A 19,732-nucleotide genomic window follows, 5' to 3' on the forward strand; every position below is an offset into this window, starting at 1 on the left:
AAACCACAAATTAATAATTATTGAGTTTGTTAGGTTTAGGAATGTGATCATAACAACAATCGAAGTGCAACTAATCACTTTTGGTTAGGGTTAGGGTTAGTGAGATAGTTATTTAGGGTCACTTCTGAGAATTTTGGCTCCCCACCATCCACACCAAGCAAAGGACTACACATAGTGTTTCCTGCTCAAACTCACCTCTGTTCATCCAACACACTGCAAATTAACACTGAATTGTCCTTCACTCCTTCAGGATATGTTGATGTGCAGAATGTTAAGTAAAGGGTTGGTTTAGATGAGGTAACGGGGGTACATACCTAAACATTCAGAATGATGGAAGACCAAGAAGATATCAAAACAAGTCCAGGTCAAAATTCAGGAAAAATATCAGTCAGTTGAGCGGATTAGTCAGAGAAACAGTATAAATGTGTACAGTATGTCTTTATTTTAATGCTCCCAATGTTGAAAATAATTTTTAATAATTTTAATAATTCACATAATGATCTGAGCTCTGAGATCTGGGCAGTTAGGGGAACTACGCCAGTCGAAAGCGAAACTGGAAGTAATCGTACGCGCAGTGAACATTTGAGAAACAGCAGGGTAAGTAGCACACATTTCTACGTCCTTAAACTATATATACAGATGGACTATGGTCACTTTCCTACCTTAAAATCTATTTCAGAGAGAGAGAGAGAGAGAGAGAGAGAGAGAGAGAGAGAGAGAGAGAGAGAGAGAGAGATGATGTTTTTAAGCGAGCGTAGTAGCGACATAAAATGGCGTCTTTGTTTATGTTATTCGAGTTGTTCGGTGTTTAAACGCTCTTGTAGTCGAACTGCTGTAAGGTTAGTGTCCTATTCAGTATATTCTCCGAGTTTACCCCGACTGTAGCTAACATCTGTTAAATAATCGGTTTGTCCTCGTTTCAGTAGCGTGGGTTTGTACTAACGCTTCATTATTATTCTTTATTTCATTCCTCCTTTTCTTTCTCTTTAACAGAACAGATCTGTATTGGGCATAGTGCGCTGTAGTGTGATATCTGTTCTTCTCAAAAATGTCACTTTTACTTCATTTCATGTATAAATATGGTGTTGTGTGTATGTCTTCATGATCTTGTCATCATGAAAAGTAAAAAATAAATAATGATAAAATTAAGCAATGATTATCTTGTATGCACTGACCTGTGTTATAAATGTGAAGCAGCGCGCCTCACGTCGGCTTGACCAATGGCTCATAAGCGCGTGTACTTGGCGCGTGCTTGTTCCTGTTTCTTTGTACGTGAACAATATAATGTCTGCGCTGCATTCTTGTTCGCAGCGTTTCGCTGTTTTCATCAGCTATTAGCCTAAAACATTTAACTTGGCACCGTGGCTGAATGTGTGTGAGGTCGCGAGCTCATTGCTGCATATTGTTTTTCTAAAAACTACAGCTTTTCAGTGGAACAAAACCCCCGTTCTGCCCCCTCACCACCACCGAAACCACCCCCCCACCCCTGTAACCACTACCACCACCCCCACCACCACCCCGTAACCACCACCACCACCACCCCTGTAACCACCACCCCAAGTCCCAAGTCCACCAAGCTTCTAATGCTTCCCTTGAGCAAGGCTCCTAAACCTCAGTCGTATAAAATGAGATAAGAATGTACACTACCACTCAAAAGTTTGGACACACCTTCTAATTCCATGGTCTTTCCTGATGTTTATTTCTTTCTAAATGGTACAACAATTCAAGATTCAAGATTCAATTCAAGATTCAAGAAGCTTTATTGTCATTTCAGCCACATATAGCTGACGCAGTACATAGTGAAATGAAACACCGTTTCTCCAGGACCTGGTGCTACAGAAACATACAACAACAAGTTCAACACAAAACAACACCACAGAGCTAGGACAGAAGTTTGTCTTAGCCACGTAAAGTGCACAGTGTGCAGCTAGGTGCAAACAGAGCATAGACAAGACAGTGCAAAAGACAATAAATACAAGAAAGACAACACAAAAGAACACAGGACACTTAGCGCCGAAAAGAAAGAAAAGAACATGTGTACTGGAATGTAAGTGAAATAAAATAGATAAAGTGAAATGATGTAAAAAAAAAAAAAAAGTATTGTGCAAAAATATTGTGCAAAAAATACACAGCAGCGGTTGAGGTAGTGCAAATAGAATAAACATAAATATAACTATAGCAGCGGATGACAGGTAGAGGTAGTGCAGTAAGTAATGAACAGTATAAATTATGTGTGTGTGTGTGTGTGTGCGTCCACACAGTCAAGAGAGAGTGTGTGTGTATCTGTGTGTGAGAGAGACAGAGAGATGATATACAGTTCAGTTCAGTCCTGAGTGAGAGTGTGTGTGTGTGTGTGTGTGAGAGTGTAGAACAGTTCAGTCCCAGGTGTTGAGGAACCTGATGGCTTGAGGAAAGAAACTGTTACACAGTCTGGTTGTGAGGGCCCAAATGCCCCGGTACCTCTTTCCAGATGGCAGGAGGGTGAAGAGTGTGTGTGAGGGGTGTGTGGGGTGTGTAAGAGTGTGTGTGAGGGGTATGTGGGGTGTGTAAGAGTGTGTGTGAGGAGTGTGTTGGGTCAGCCACAATGCTGTTAGCTTTGCGGATGCAGCGTGTGGTGTAAATGTCCGTGATAGAGGGGAGGGAGACTCCAATGATCTTCTCAGCTGTCCTCACTATCCGCTGAAGGGTCTTGCGATCCGAGACGGTGCAGTTCCCAAACCAGGCAGTGATGCAGCTGCTCAGGACGCTGTTGATGGTCCCTCTGTAGAACACAGTCAGGATGGGGGAAGGGAGACGGGCTTTCCTCAGCCTCCTCAGGAAGTAGAGCCGCTGCTGGGCTTTCTTGGTGATGGAGCTGGTGTTGAGTGACCAGGTGAAGTTCTCCGCCAGATGGACACCAAGGAATTTGATGCTCTTGACGATCTCCACAGAGGAGCCATCGATGGACAGCGGAGAATGGTCACTCTGTGCTCTCCTGAAGTCAACAACCATCTCTTTGGTCTTGTCGACGTTCAGGGAGAGGTTGTTGGCTCTGTACCAGGCTGTTAGATGTTGCACCTCCTCTCTGTATGCTGACTCGTCGTTCTTGCTGATGAGACCCACCACGGTCGTGTCATCGACGAACTTGACGATGTGGTTGGATCTGTGCATTGCTGCACAGTCGTGAGTCAGCAGAGTGAACAGCAGTGGACTGAGCACACAGCCCTGAGGAGCTCCAGTGCTCAGTGTGGTGGTGCTGGAGATACTGCTCCCGATCCGGACTGACTGAGGTCTCCCAGTCAGGAAATCCAGGATCCAGTTGCAGAGAGAGGTGTTCAGGCCCAGGAGACTCAGCTTCTCAATCAGCTGCTGAGGGATGATTGTGTTGAATGCTGAACTGAAATCTATGAACAGCATTCGAACGTAGGAGTCCTTACAGTCCAGGTGTGTGAGGGCCAGATGGAGGGTTGTGGTGATGGCGTCGTCCGTGGAACGGTTAGGATGATATGCAAACTGCAAGTGGTCCAGCGAGGGTGGTAGCTGTGACTTGATGTGCCTCATGACGAGCCTCTCGAAGCATTTCATCACGATTGGTGTGAGTGCAATGGGACGGTAGTCATTGAGGCAGGAAACCGTAGACTTCTTTGGCACAGGGACGATGGGCGTTGTCTTGAGGCATGTAGGGATGATGGAGCTGCTCAGCGAGATGTTGAAGATGTCAGTGAAGACATCTGCTAGCTGCTCTGCACACTCCCTGAGAACTCTGCCAGGAATGTTGTCTGGTCCAGCAGACTTTCGTGGGTTAACTCTGCATAGAGTTCTCCTCACGTCAGCCGTGGTGAGACAGAGCACTGGGTCATTAGGAGGAGGGATGGTCTTCCTCACTGTTGTGTTGTTCTGTGCCTCAAACCAAGCGTAGAAGTCGTTCAGCGCATCTGGAAGGGAGGCATCACTGTCACAGGAAGGTGAAGTTGTCCTGTAGTTGGTGATCGCCTGAATGCCCTGCCACATGCGCCGGGAGTCTCTGCTGTTCTGGAAGTGGCCGTGGATTCTCTGGGCGTGTGCACGCTTCGCCTCTCTGATGGCTCGGGACAGTTTGGCCCTTGCTGTTTTTAAGGCCGCCCTATCCCCTGATCTGAAGGCAGAGTCTCTCGACTTCAGGAGAGCACGCACTTTCGCAGTCATCCACGGCTTCTGGTTGGAGCGATGCTGAAGGTGACCGAAATCCACAATAATGTCGTTTGAACAGTTGATATTGAGATATGTCTGCTACTGATGCTCTGTAAAGCCTTCATAACGGCTCTAATCTGAGGTGCTGTTAATTGGTGATTTCTGAGGTTGGTCACTCTAAATGAACTTCTCCTCTGCAGCAGAGGTCAGTTTTGGTCTTGCTTTACTGGGATGGTCTTCATGTGAGCCAGTTTCATCATGGTGCTTGATGGGTTTTGCAAATGCACTTGACAATACTGTTCTTGGAAGAACTATTCCAGAACACCTGACCTTCGTGTCTTAAAATAACAACTGACTGGTTTTTGTTGTCATTACATATGGATTACTGAAGTCCATGTGTGTTATTTCATAGTTTTGAAATCTCCAGTATTGTTCTAGAATGTAGAAAATAAATCCCTGAACAAAAAACAATTTTGACTGGTAGTGTATGTTGCACTGGATAAGGGTGTGTGCCAAATGCTGTAAATGTCTTTCACTCAGAACAGGAGGTAATAAATAACCACTAATTGCTTTGCAAGAAGTCAGTTGAATGGTGAATTTAAGCTACTCTATTGATTTCATAAATTTGTAAATGTGACTGAAAGTATAAAAATATGTAAATATGAAAGAGTCAGTGCTTCACCAGCTACAAACCTCACTGCACATCACTTGATCACTGGAAAATGTGTTTGTATGTGTGATTGCAGGTCTGCATTTATAATTGAAGTGCTTAGATTCCAGAGAACGCATCACAACAACCCGAAAATGAGTTCACCTGCTAAAGATGAGAGGTGAGCCTGTATATTATTGATTTATGTTTTCTGGTTGTCTGTCTGAGCCCAAGAAGAAGAATGGGTTACTGGACTTTAAATCTGAATCACAAGATCAGAGTTGTAATTTCCTCACTTCATCAATAATACTCTTCTATATGGTGTGTTTCAAGAAGGTGGGAACAGAAGTGTGGACATTCAGCATGATATTGTTGAGCATAATCCAATGATTAAAGTCTATGGCAAAGTCCATGGCAGGCAAAGCAGCACAGGCAGATAAAACATATCGCGCATTCACAGAGTAATTAAGATAGAATCAATAACAGGTTATAAGCACATGGCACATAGTCATGGGAAACACTGCAATGAAAAAAATGTGTAGCAGTTTTATGTTTCTGCTATGTAGAAAGAGAAATATACACTTACAGTACATATTGTTTTTAATTAGATATCAGAAAGAAAGGTCTGTCTCACCTGAAACTAGTGGTGTGTCTATGAAGAGTGACCAGTCAATGGGTTCACCAATAACCTTTCAACAGGCAGAGAAAGAAAGGTAGGTAATGTCACATGAACAATTTTATATACTTACACTACACTCTAGTTTAATAACAATGATCACCATTGCTGTCTGAAAAGTGTTTTTTGTTTTTAACCAGAACTGTATCTAAGAAGAGGAAGACGGTAAACGAGCCACTTGAACAGACACAGAGGTCTAAAAGGAAAAAGTAAGAAATTTCTCATTAACAAATTTTAATACCAACATAGCCCTAACATTGCATTTTTTTAATGTATCTAATTCTGTTGAGAAATTAAATAAAGTTCACATTGCCTGTCCAGGTTGTGGATTTTGAATCAGACTGGTGTGGGAAATCTGACCCTAGTTCAGTTTTCAAGAGCCTGTCATATATTACAATTTGTTGTAACACAAGAGAATTTCCAAAACAGAGCAACACTGATACCAAAATAAAAACAGTATTCAGTGACAAACCAGTGTTCTTCTAACATGCGGATCAAAGACACAATACATAATCTCAGCATTATGCTTATAAAGGTCAATACTTTAATCATGGTCCCTTGCAGAGGTCAGAGCACATGCAACAAAAACTAACCAAGAATAATCCGTGATCCATGATCCAGGAAATCAGATAACAGAAAAACTAGGCACAAACTTTCAGTAATGCACTACAGCTCTGAATCCTTGTGCAAAGGTCATATGATGACTAGAGGCTGGTATTGTCTATGAGACACAAGGACATCTGCAGACAGCACTAGGGGAAAAGCAGCAGAGACAAACTAAAAGCATATACTGTAGGTGAGAGATGGAGTGGTGTTAAAGGAGCAGCAACAATGAGGACCTCCATGAAGGAATGCGAAAGTTTATGAAATATGCTGCTGACTGAAAACATGATGATGAAACTTTGAGAACCAGCAATCACCAACACTTCCTTTGCTGTTTCATAATGAGTTTTGGAAGTAAGCCAAAGAAAAAAAAATTCAAGCACATGGCACTTGTAGAAACACTCTGAAACTTAAAAAACACTTACAGTACATATTGTTTTTAATTAGATATCAGAAAGAAAGGTCTGTCTCACCTGAACCCAGCGGTGTGTCTATGAAGAGTGACCAGTCAATGGGTTCACCAATAACCTTTCAACAGGCAGAGAAAGAAAGGTAAGTAATGTCTCTAGATGGCAATAGAATCTTTACACTATATGAGTACAGATGTTTCTTTAGGCTATTTAAACAAGTGTCATATATATACACATTGGCCATGAGATTCGTCAGAAGGCAGTGTGCATTGTGGCAGGCATGGCAGGGGTCCAGGAGGGGAGTCGTGGTAGTAGCCTCCGAGGGTGAGCGTTTCTTCAGGGCGACCAACTCCAATTTAACAGTTTGCAGGTTCTGGGTGAGTCCTTGGGTCACCACCTGTTGCTGCAGGCTGACCTCCAGAAGGTACTTAATGATCTGGTCCTTGCTGTCTACGGGCTGGGGTGTCACGCTCATGCCTGCATTCTCCACCAGTATAGCGCGTTTGGCTACAGGGGTGAGCAAACACACAGACAAGAGGGTTGGGTGATTACAGTGCGAGCAAATGTATTACTTTTAGGAATTTAAGAGAGAAGAGTGCATGGGAGAATTAGGGAGGTGAGGAGGAGGTGAGAAAAGGGCCAGAGAGAGAAAGAGAGAGAGATGGGAAAAAAGGGGAAAAGGAGAGTGAAGGAGACAACGTAACTTGTGTAGTGAAATTGGAGGTAGTGTTCAGGAGGACAGCCAGAGGAGGGTCAGTGGTCCTGAGCAGACTCCAGGAATTTTATATATATATATAAAATAAAGTTAACAGTTATTTGTTTCAGTAACTTTGTTGTAAGACTGAATTACTTGCCTCACTAACTTATTGCTGTCTTTAATTAAAGTGACAAACCTGCTATTTCCAGTCCTCCAGTGGGGAAGGAAACTAAACTCCAGGTATGTATTTACAGTATGATTGCATGTGTGTGAGGATTAAGGTTCTGTTGCTGCTCTGGTCCATGCTTGCTCTAACATGTCTTGATCTGAATATATGTTTTGGTTTCATCTCAGTTTAATCTTTATGTTATGAATAAAGTGAATTATTATGAACTACCTTCTCCGGTCATTGCTTCAGTGTGTGAGTCTCGGCTTCCCATTTACCACGTCCCATTTACCACGACTCACACACAACAAAAACTCTTTTTCTTTATCTTTTTTGGTTTATCCTGGAGATCCAGCTGGTCCAGTATTTTTGTGCCTATTTCTTGCAGTCCAGGTTTTCCTGAGATCTTTTAAGTCCTGCTTCAATCTAGGAGCATTAAAGCATTGTTTTACTGTAAGTTTATTCACTTCAGATATCTCCTATCCAATACTACCAGGGCTGTTTATCCTAGACTCTTAACCGAACCTTCAATTAATTGCCTTATCATAGGTTTCGTTTATATTTCCCCTAGTTCCCCCAAGTTATTTGTCTAATTCTCTTCATGTAGAATCTGACTCCAGGGTTGTGTTGATTTCTTACAGGTCTTCTAACCAAATTAGGACTTGGTTTCAGGGGTTGAACATTAGCTATTGTCTCTGAAACATCACTCTGTAAATACCCTTAGAAATACTGCTGTAGTTCCTGAAGGTCTTAGCACACGTAGGCCTTTGGCATCAGTTATGTCTGTGTCTAAAGGACTTTGTTCCTTGCTTCTGAATCCACCTGCTCTAGCATTGCAGTTTCTTTTCCTCAGTTCCCTTTCCTTCTCATTACTCCTGTTTTAGCTCTGTTCTCCCTGTTCCTCTAGTCTGTGTGCTTGTTGTAAAAGGTTTACAGAAAACCTTTGCTATGGAGGCACTTAGACATAGATTTCCTTTGGGATTGTCACAGGTTCTTCATTCATGTCCTTGATAGTGTTAGGTTTACGCACTGTAAAATTGTCTTGTGGTGGACAATAGGAACTGGTGTTTGAGGTTAGTTTTTTAATATAGGTTGTATACTGTTTTATACTGTACACAGATTCTCGTCAACATATCCAAAAATCTCACCCTCCCTAATCTGAAAGCGCATATGAAACATCACTCTGCACCATGCTTTCTTCAGGTCTCTAGTAAAGCTCCACTGCCTACCATTCCTCAAGATCTCTTAGATAAGAGTTTTTGTTGAGGTCTTTTAAACAATTAGGAGCTGCACTTTATTAAATTATTATACATAAATCCTTCCAAAAGGAAGAATCAGAAGGAAGAAACCCTTTTTATTGTGTTACATTGAACCTTTTTGTTAACACTGCATGCAGTATTTTGCTATAGGTATCCTAAAATTCTTACTGAGTTCAAACAAAGTATAACAGCATTTCTTTATTAATCCGTTACTAAGTGTTAATTAAATTAATTAAGTTGTTAATTTGATTAAGTATTTCTCTTTAGCATCTGACACGAATGACTGGGGAAAAAGAACTTCGGAGCAGTACCAGAGGTGAGGTTCAGAACATCATGCATGTGCAGAAAAAAAACATATATTTACTCATATCATAATTGTAATTTTTTGTTTACGTGTAAAGAATATTCTTAAGTTAATTAAACTCTAAAATCCAACACGTTAGTGATTCTAAAACACTTACAGAATGAAAATTTTGTATTGCCTTCTTTGTTTCTTCAGTGCTGGACCCTTCAAGGGTAAAAAACTTCAAATCCAAACTACAGATAAAATTTCAGAATATTAATGAGGGAATCCCAATGCATGGGAAATCAAGACTTCTAAATGAGACTTACACAGAACTCTACATCACATCACATCCTGGGTGTGGACACATCAGTGATGAACATGAGGTCAGAAGTATTGAAAGGACATGTAGGATACAAACAACAGGAGGAGTCTCTCAAGAGAAGTCCATCAATTATAATGACATTTTTAAACCCTTACCTGGAGATGAGAAACCCATCAGAACTGTGCTAACAGAAGGCATTGCTGGAATTGGGAAAACGGTGTCTGTGCAGAAGTTTGTTCTGGACTGGACTGAAGGAAAAGCAAATCAGGATTTGGACTTCATTTTTCCATTTAACTTTAGGGAGTTGAATTATAACAAAGGAGAACATCTCAGTTTTTTGGAGCTTCTCCACTTTTTCTTCCCAGAAACCAAAGAACTTCAAATAGACTATCATCATTACAAAATCATGCTCATCTTTGATGGACTGGATGAGTCTCGTATTTCTCCTGATTTCCTAAGCACCAAAATGTTGACTGATCTAACAGAGTCAGCTCCAATAGAGGTTCTGTTAACAAATCTTATTATAGGGAATCTCCTTCCATCTGCATTCCTCTGGATAACATCTCGACCAGCAGCATCCAGTCAGATTCCTGCTGTTTATATTGACAGAGTTACAGAGGTACGAGGGTTCAATGACCCTCAGAAAGATGAGTACTTCCGGAAAAGAATCAGTGATCAAACCCTGGCTGATAAAATAATCACACACCTAAAGTCATCACGAAGTCTTTACATTATGTGCCGCATTCCAGTCTTCTGTTGGATTTCAGCAACTGTACTTGAGGGAATGTTCTGTGAAGCAGAAACTGAAGAGGTCCCCAAGACCCTGACTCAAATGTTCACACATTTCCTGATCTTACAGATCAAACGTGGATTCCAAAAGTACAAAATACAGGAAATGAATCCTGGACAGATTTCAGACATTGTACTCAAACTGGGAAAGCTGGCGTTCCAGCAGCTGGATAAAGGAAACCTGATCTTCTATGAGTACGACCTCACTGAGTGTGGGATTGATGTCCAAGAGGCCACAGTGTACTCAGGAGTCTGCACTCAGATCTTTATTGAGGAAATCACTTCACTGGGGAAAGTGTACAGCTTTGTGCATCTGAGTGTTCAGGAGCATCTTGCAGCTATGTATGCATTTCTCTCATGTATCAATGGAAATCTCTCAAAACAACAATCCCCTGAAATCTTTGGACTCTCGAGCAAGGCAACACTGATAGACCTCCTGAAGAGGGCAGTGGACAAGGCCCTAAAGAGTAAGAATGGACACCTGGACCTTTTCCTGCGCTTCCTTATGGGTCTCTCACTGGAGTCCAATGCAATTCTTTTTAAATGCCTACTGACAGAGACAGGACGCAGCTCTCTGACCAAAGATGCTGCTGTCACAAACATGGAAATAACCATGTACATTAAGGAGAACATTGGAAAGAATCCAACACATTCACCAAAGAAATCCATCAATCTGTTCCATTGTCTGAATGAACTGAATGACCAGTCTCTGGAACAGGAGGTTCAAGTCTTTTTGAGTAAAACAGCAAATCATTGCCTCCATGGAGTCAAACTTTCTCCAGTTCAGTGGTCAGCTATTGTCTTCTTGTTGCTGAACTCAAAAAAGGGGTTAGAAGAGTTCAACCTACAGCAGTATGCAGCATCGGATGACTGTTTGATGAAACTCCACCAAGTGGTTGCAGAGTCCAGAAAAGCTCTGTAAGTGTGAATACAAATGACAAGTGTTTGTGTAACATATTAAGCTCATTCAAACAAGAGACATAGCGAGTTAGTCTAAATTGACCACAATGCCTGTCAGATTCAGTAGACTCAGTTTTATTGTTATTAAGGAGCCGTGCCGTTCCAACAGGATAATGAGGTGTTTTTATTGTAACCAGGTAAAGAAGCAGGACTGTTTTATGTAAAATGAGATTAAGCAACAGATAGTAGCAATATTCAGTACTTTTAAATGTCTTAAATCAATTTTTCGATTAGTTTAAGTCTAAATACTTAAGGGCATGTGTTGTTTAACTTTTTTGTTGCAGGCTGTGTAATAGTAATCTTACAAAGAAAAGTTGTAAAGTTCTGATAAAAGTTCTCAGCTCAGACTCTTCATGTCTGAGAGAGCTGGACCTGAGCGATAATGATCTGCAGGATTCAGGAGTCAAACTGCTCGCTGAAGGGTTGAAGAGTCCACAGTGTAAGTTAGAGGTCCTACGGTAAGAGCGCTATTTTCTTCTTGTGTACATCAAATCAAGCAATCATTAACCAAATGTACAGTTGGACAAGCAGGGTGGGCAGAATAATTTGCAAATGCAAATTGATAGTTATTTTGAGATGTGGATCTGTAAGTAATGTGACTTTATTGTGGAGGTAGTATATTCCTACTATATTGTGAGATTCCTCTCTTATTTGTCTCTCAGACTTGCCAGTTGCAAGCTCACAGAGAAAAGTTGTGCAGTTCTTGCTTCAGTTTTCCATTCCAACCTGATGTATCTGACAGAGCTGTGTCTCAGCCACAATGACCTGCAGGATTCAGGAGTAAAGCACCTCTCAGAGGCTCTGCAAAGCCCAAATTGTAAACTAGAGATACTAAGGTGAGAACACATTTTTTCATGCAGATATAGATTAAGTTTAAATAGGAACACTGAGAATAAAATAGAAAATTAAAAATCGTATTGATTCAGTTTAGATAGGTCTACAGTACAAGTACATTTGTATATGAATTATACTGATAAATTCTGCAACAGACACTTGAGATCAGTCTTTTTTCCTGCAGGTTACAAGACTGTAAAATTACAAAGGAAGGCTGTGCTGCACTTGCAGGAGCTCTGAGGTCAAATCCACACCTAAGAGAGCTCGATCTGCGAGCTAATAATTTGGGAGACCAGGAAGTGAAGTTGCTATCTGAAATAAAGGAAGATGAAAAGTACACACTGCAGAAGTTGGAGTGAGTTACTGATATTAACTGCTGGAAAACATTTCCCAAACAACATATTGATGATTGATGATAATCAGCACCACGGCTGTGCGATGTGGCTTAGCATAACACAAAGCTATTGTAATGATCCTGAAGCTGATTAACTTTCTAAAACAGCACAACCACCCAATTTTTAACTTATTAATGTTGTGGTAGCTCAGATCTTTGAGGAACAGAGCACAGACATGGAGAGAGGTGGTTATGGCACAAACATAGGTTTTATTCAGCAGTAAGGCTGTAAATCAGCAGGTTTTAGCAGGCAAAAATAAGTGCTCAAAGAGAGGCAAAATGTGCACTTCAGGTGTCCAAAACAGCAGTGGTGTTGAAATGGTACTGTCCGTTCAGCAGCAAAGCGGTAATAGCACAATGAGCGATATAATGCAGGTGAAAGACAGCAGTACATGTATCACCATCACAATGTGCAGTTCATACTTTTAACCTTTTGCAGTTACATTGAATGTTCCTGAATGTTCATGAACCTAGGTATCTGCTGTTCTCACTTATTATTGCAGCTATAAACAGTTTCCTTACCTGAAACTGAAACCTGAAACTTTATCATATCATTGATTACACATATTTTTAATATGGATTTGGTCAGCAGGCCAGGAACATTTTGGAGGACCACTCTGTAGCTAGGTTGGAAACTGCAAAGATATGCTGGATGGTTCTAGACTCTCTGCTGGGCCCTCTGTGCCTGTTCTGTGTGATCTCTAGTGATTGGGTTAATGCAGTCAATGTGGCTATGTAACTGTTGCATATATTTGAAACAGAAGGATGAGGATTGTTTTTCATGCATCTTCTTAACTACATCTAGCAATTCTCTGGGCCTCCTTCCAAAGAGCAACTCAAGCAGGGATGCTTGGAGAGTTTTCCAACCTGTAAATAGGACAGCAAGAGGTCCCAGTTTCTTCCCTCCTCATCCACCACTTGCGCAGCATTTATTTCAATGTCTGGTTAAAATTCTTCACCAGTCAGTCTGTTTGGGGGTGATATCCACCAAATCCAACATTAGTTTAGACATAAAAGGCATATTTTGGTCTGTAAGTAGATGCTTGGGGATATTGAGTAAAGCACGTCATAAGTTCCCAGGTGATGGACAGAGACATTCTTCCTTCCTGAGGGTAATGGGTTGCATAGTCCACAATCACTTATCACAAGGTGTAACACACGTTGCAGCGAGGGAAACACGGAAGAAGGCACAGAATCATGGCATTAAGTGCTCTTTTAATTCAAATGTTAAAGTGAAAGTGAAAGTTAAGCAGCAGTCAGAAATACTCAAAGAAGTAATGGCAGTGAAGCTAGCTGGTGGCTGTGAAGGGTGAAGGTGGAGTGCAGAGCAGCAGCTGGGAGCAAGGCAGATCCAGGAGCATGACATAGGCTCAGCAGATTGAGGAGCATCGTCCTCTTTAAACAGCAGATTTTGTGAAGCAGGAAAAAACAAAGAAAATGAAAGCATTAGCTACCATACTGAACTCTTATCTCCCCCTAGTGCTGAGCCTAGTCTTCTTTAGGTATCTCCTTCTGGAGAGTGAGAAGTTCCAGCAGTGCTCTAAATACGCCAATCAGGATTTTGGTGCACTTTCTGCTGCCCCGCCTCACATCCACAATTATCAGCACTGGTCATGGTGCTGAAATGTCGCTGTTCCTTCAGTACTGCTATTTTTGAGAGGTGAGGAACAGTTTGTTTGTGACTTGTGTGCAATGGTGTGTGTGCCACCATCACAAAGGATATACTCTTGTTATCCTTGTGGAGATACACTCCTTGGGGTTTATACTCCTAGAGGTAAAACTCTGAGGAACGTTTCTCTGATACTTCTCTCTACTAATCTAATCCTCTCTACTACTTGGTTGGCCATTTGGTGTTCTGGCTGGGGACAACACTTTGATTTATGTATTAGGGTGTACATTTGGTGGTGGGGAGTGGCTGTCAGTTTAACGGACCACTTATGAAACTTACTAGAATCTTAGACATAAACTTCTCATAGTCCTCTGCTTCAGCCAGCTGTAACACATAACAGGTGAGCTGTATGCACTAGCACCTGACAGCAAAGGTGCTAGAGCCTGGGCCTAGGCCTCTTGACCCCAACTCTCTTGGATGGTGTTGCATTCAAAGGTGTGTAAGTAAGTTTTAACATTGTTGTTGCCATTGAGCTTAGGAAGTAAGTGGTGGGCTTCATGCCATGGGTCAGTGAGCAGGGTGGCTGCCATACAGTGCCATGCCTCACAGAGGTCTGAGAGATTATCAGCGGGAGCATGTAGCCAACGGGCCAACTCCTGTCTGACCTCCTGCTGCCAGACCAGAATACAAACACACTGACATATACAGGTAACAAAGTGGGTGTGGGTTCTTGGTGCAAAACTGGAATTTAGACTCTTGGTGGCCCAGCATTTCAGGGAATTGAGGAATCATTTCAGAGAATGGTATAGTGCAATATGCTTCTTGTGATGGGGATGGAATGGCAGGTCATCAAATGTAACAAACCAAGCATATTAATGTAAACCTGTGATTTGTAGTAGGACTACTGTCAGAGAAGCTGTTATAGAAAATTAATCAACACTTTTTCACTAATCACAAATGAGAATTTGGCAGTGCTGTTTATAAATTATTCTAAATCATATGGATATCTAATAATTATCTCTATCTTTCAGGCTCTGAGAACTTTTGACCTGACCTGGTGTAAGAAGTCTTGTGGAGAAAACAGCTGATACATGCTCACATGTCCATCATCATTTCTGACACACTTGCTTTGTAGGCTCTGCCCTTTTCACAGATAAGAATAATAGCTACATTTTCCAATTTTTTGGCTAATCAAGGAAACCTAAAAGAAAAAATCTCACATGTAAAATAATGTCTGATGTCTATCACATGTATATTCACATATTTCATGTTGTACTATATGTGAGCACATTAGAGAATATTAGAGAGCATTAGGTGTAAGTGAGCTGTAGCTGCCACACAATGTCAAAAAACTCATGTCTGGAAAGCCACTGTTGTGCAGAAGCTTCCAGCTGGTCATGCAGAAACTAGTCCTATGTTGGGACAAAAAGCCTGTTTCTGGGCAGAAATCCCAGTTTCTGTATTCCTATAAGTCCTATGTCAAAACATCCAGATGGACAAGGATCTACTGTGGGCTAAATTCTCCTGCATGCTGAAGTCCTGTGCTGAACCTCTGGTTGGGTAGTTGTGTTAGGAAGTGGTGGCTAGGCAGATGCTTGAAGTTGGGTGGATGTCTGAGGATGGGTCCCAAGTTCCTGGTTGGTCAAATGCAGATCAGAAGCTCAGAGGAATGGCAGCCCAGGAATGGGCAAAAGTCAGATTCTTGAGGGTGGGCAGATGCCTGAGGATGGCCAAAAGGCCCTGGTTGGTCAGATGCATGTGACAGAGCAGAGGTCCATGGCTGATCTGATGCCTGTGGATGTGCAGAGGTCTGAGATTAGCCTGAATTTGCTTCTTGCTGGGCCCTAGGGGAGAATTCCCAGGTTAGGCAGAAGGTTAGTCTGAGCGTGGGCATTGGCCTGAGTTTGGGCAGATTCCTGAGGGATGGCAGAAGACTGAGTGTAGGCAGAACCTGAGGTTGGGAAGAAGTTCCTGATTGATCAAATGGCTGAGAATTTGCAGAAACCTTAGTTTTAACTCTTATCAGCTAAAGCACCCTGCTGGGGAGAAAACTAAAATTGATTTTGGGCAGATGCTCCACAATGGTCAGATTCTAGAGGTTGGGTGGAAGCTGAGAAAAAGTGTGGACAAGACTCCCTTGTCCACCCTAAGTAGTATTGGAATTCATAGTGCAGCATGGGAATGGTTTCAAATTCAAATTTTATTTGTCACATACAGAATCATACACAGTATGATGTAGTGAAATGCTTATTATGACTGTCCTACATTTGAAGAAGAGTATAAAGTATAAAGTAAAGTGTGTGGACAAGAAAAGTATAGGGATATAGGTAATAAAATATAAATGGAAAAATAGGAAGAATAAAAACTATCTTAGTAGAAATTAAAGACATGATAAATTATGAAAAACACCATTTCATAAAATATGAAAAACAATAGTTACGTAAAACTGATTGTGTATCGGATATACATATACAAATATATGTGTATATAAAAATATAATATATAAAAATGTGCACATAATATAAACATAGTATAAATATAATAATATAATACAATATATTATACACAATATATTATGTATTACATATAATATATTGTACAATAATAAAATAATATAATAGTATATAATATGACAAAAAATATGATAATGTAGTATAATGTAACATTTATAAAAATATATAAATAAATATAAATGTCATGACAATAAATAATACGGAATGTAAAGTGATTTTTTTTTGTGAACAATTGTTTTATTAAGGAAAATAGTCCAGTATAACACAAAAAACAACACATCAATTTAGTCTGTAGCCATAACCCCCACCCTCCCGGTAGACTCAAACTGTACTAAGAAAGCGTAAGAGATTGCAGTAGAAAAAGGTACAAACTATAATGCTTAATCACAAAAAGAATAGAAAGAGAAATAAATGAACAATAGTAGAAATAATAATAATATATACATAAATACAAATACATCAAAGAGAGGAAACAAAGGATTTAACAGTTTCCAAAATAGCCCTCCAGATCTTCAGAGTTTTTGTCTTTGCTCCATGAATGCGAGCTGTTGATAGTTCCATAGAGACAATGTCAAGCAAAGATAGGCCCCATATACATCTGGACATTAAATGGGGAGGAGCCCAGCAACTGACTATCATTTTCTTAGCAGCAGTAAAAGCAGCTAAAAGTAACAGTATGTAAAGTGTTGGTGCAGTGTGCACACAAAGATGTCCAGTGAGTGTGGTTATTTTGTGTGCAGAGTAGTGCAGGGTATACAAGTAGTGCAGTTTGTGTGTGCAACAATCTGCTGAGGTAGAATGTAATGTTCATTTGTGGGGTAAGTCTAGAATGTCCAGGTACTCTGTCTTCTGGTTGAGGGCCCGAATGGCCTGCAGGAAGAAGCTCCTCCTCACTCCTCAAAGACGCTGCCGGGCCTTCTTCACCAGGGTGTTAATGTGACAGGACCATGTCAGGTCCTGCATGATGTAAGTCTGTAACCTAGTGAACCAGTGTTGATGTATTGATGCACTGATAGAGACTTTACTGAATCAGTTTTGATGCATTGATATAGACGTCAAAGCACTTCGCTTTGGGTAAGGATGTGTGCCAAATGGTGTAAATGTAAATGTGTATGTAAATGTAGAAAAAGCATATGCCTGGGCAAACTCCCTGAGCAGAATCAACTACTTTGGAGAAAAAGCTGCTTTGGGAGAAACTCCAGACTGGAAAAAGCCCACAAATGGGCAGTTCCTAATAATGGGTAAATTTGTATTGTTGTATAGCACTTTAACAATGGACATTGTCACAACACAGCTATACAGAAATATACAAATACTCCAGTCAGTTATATTGTTTCAGTTGAAAACACATGAGTTCCCATGTTAAACTCTAATAACAAGTGTTAGTCATTGTTTATTCTTTGTTTGTTTTTTCAAACAAAATCTTGGTGTATTTAAAGAGCATTAGTAATGAAGGTGCTAGTTATTAGAATCAGATTATATTGTTAGATTAGAATTAGATTGTACATGCTGTAGGTACTGATGTGTTGATCAAAGCTGGAACAGAATGCTTATGGAAATGAAATGCACTGGCAGGTTAGAGGATTTAAAAACTGATATTTTGAGCTGGTTGATGGAGTCATGACATAAGACTGGACATGACCGAGGTTAATCTGGAAGGTCCAGAAAAATGTAGACCTGCTTTTTTAAAATCCTGTGCAGTAATTTATAGAAAAAGAGAAGCAAAAATAATTTTTATCAAAATGTAATTTAATCTGGTTGTGAATAATAATTGAATAATTGGAAGTGATTTGCTAATAACAGATAAATCAGAAATGGCTCATTATTTTTATATAAACCAATATCATGTAACAATATTGCTATATCTTATCATATGCTATGTAGTGCACTTATAAACCACTTGTGGAAGCAAGTCTTATTTTACTGCACATGTAACACATCTATTATCTCATATCTAGATATTATTCTCATGTACTTGTGTGATTTTTATGTCTCTACAAGACGTAAAGACGATTCATGGCATAAAAGCTTATAGCAGCATTCTGCATCAGATAAACTGATGCATGCAGTCATTCCTAACAGGAGATATTGAATATTATGTACAAATGTATAATTGTGTGTTACTCAGTGTGTGATGTCTTTACTTAAAGCATGTTGTGGTGTTGTTGATTTTATCAACAATAAGATCAGAGAAAGAAAATTTCTTTTTGAGGAGTTCATTCTCATTAGTCAGGGTAAGGTAGTGGAGAGATGATCACTGATAGAGTCCAGTGATACCATGAGGAGGAGCGAAGAACGATCTTACAGCTAAGCCCTGACAGATGTTCGCTGGTTGCCATTTATTTTCTTTCCATTAATTTGTGTTGATATTTCAAGCTGTTTCTCAAATTTTCTCTGACATCTCATAGACAGTGTTCAGTGTTTTTGTTTTATACTGTTTATTGTATTACTGTATCTGTGCTGTCTGTCATCTGTGACGTGGTATTTGTAGAGATTATAAATAAAATATAACACACAAGGACCGTAACCATTCATTTGATCTTATTTACAGGATATTAATTATTTTTTAGTAAATGCTTTAGTAGATTAATATTATTATAGTGTTGAGGTGCTGATTGGTAGCTAAATGCACGATATACTCACCCATGCATGACAGATAAAGGTTATAGAGAAACATGACTTCATTTCATCTAAAGTGCAATAAAATAAAATAAATTTAGATCTTACTACATTTTTCATTGAACTAGTACATGTGATGCTCATTTCACACAAGATGATTCTTTTTATTCTCCATTTATATAGTATAATATGTTTTTTTTTTTTTATTCCATGCTTTCAGTTTCTAATTCCTGAGACCATAACAACAGTCCTCTAAAATGTTTGCTGGGAGCCATGTGGTGGATTACACACTGTTACCTGCTCTAACACACCTCAGTTTTCTTAACCAAGCATTAGCACTCTGAATTATTAATTATGTTCAGTAATTTGTGGGTTTAGATGTAACTGTGTGTGTGTGTGTGTGTGTTTATTTATTCATACGGAAACACGATATGATGAATCATTATGAATGTACAGTCACCATGTCCGTCTGTGTGTGTGTGTGTGTGTGTGTGTGTGTGTGAGTCATAGACCGTATTCTGTAAGTGCATGCATGTGTGTCTTAACTCATAGGGCTGAGCTAAAATTCTGATTCCATATCTATTTTCCAAAGACGGAGTCGATTCCAAGAGTCGACTCTACAACAAGATCTAAAGCACCGGATATTAAAAAATAAAATAAGAAAGAAACAAACAAACAAATAAATAAATAAATAAAGGTCTAAACAGTAAACAGTACAAAATGAAGATATTTGTTCCTCGGGGAGAGGAGTGAATCTTATTAAATAGCTCCTATACATAATATAATAAAAAATAAAG

The 19,732-nt window shown here is 40.1% G+C and overlaps 1 protein-coding gene across 4 annotated transcripts; it reads left to right on the top strand.

Annotated features, from left to right (window-relative positions):
• The first annotated feature begins 459 nt into the window (after positions 1–459).
• LOC131351821 (NLR family CARD domain-containing protein 3-like) lies at positions 460–18,843 on the top strand. Of its 4 annotated transcripts, none has more exons than XM_058387442.1 (12): positions 460–597; positions 4,896–4,979; positions 5,407–5,511; positions 5,615–5,683; positions 6,525–6,629; positions 7,373–7,424; positions 8,877–8,925; positions 9,109–10,924; positions 11,251–11,424; positions 11,629–11,802; positions 11,985–12,155; positions 14,835–18,843. In XM_058387442.1, exons 2-12 carry the CDS (start codon positions 4,954–4,956, stop codon positions 14,839–14,841), a joined length of 2,748 nt encoding a protein of 915 aa, XP_058243425.1. In that variant the 5' UTR covers positions 460–597; positions 4,896–4,953; the 3' UTR covers positions 14,842–18,843. The 4 variants fall into 4 exon arrangements, 3 of the variants coding, with proteins under 3 accessions (XP_058243425.1, XP_058243427.1, XP_058243426.1); XM_058387443.1 differs by lacking the exon at positions 460–597 and adding an exon at positions 744–839; XR_009204441.1 differs by lacking the exon at positions 14,835–18,843 and having other exon boundaries at positions 11,251–11,405; positions 11,985–12,123.
• Positions 18,844–19,732: the final 889 nt, after the last annotated feature.

Source organism: Hemibagrus wyckioides, linkage group LG04 (assembly GCF_019097595.1).
Source record: "Hemibagrus wyckioides isolate EC202008001 linkage group LG04, SWU_Hwy_1.0, whole genome shotgun sequence".
Lineage (NCBI taxonomy): Eukaryota > Metazoa > Chordata > Actinopteri > Siluriformes > Bagridae > Hemibagrus > Hemibagrus wyckioides.

Coding starts and splice junctions, on each gene's coding strand:
- LOC131351821 (XM_058387442.1), top strand. CDS start 4,954: ATGAGTTCACCTGCTAAAGATGAGAG. Junction 6,630..7,372: donor CAACAGGCAGAGAAAGAAAG/GTAAGTAATGTC, acceptor CTTTAATTAAAG/TGACAAACCTGCTATTTCCA. Junction 8,926..9,108: donor ACTTCGGAGCAGTACCAGAG/GTGAGGTTCAGA, acceptor TTGTTTCTTCAG/TGCTGGACCCTTCAAGGGTA.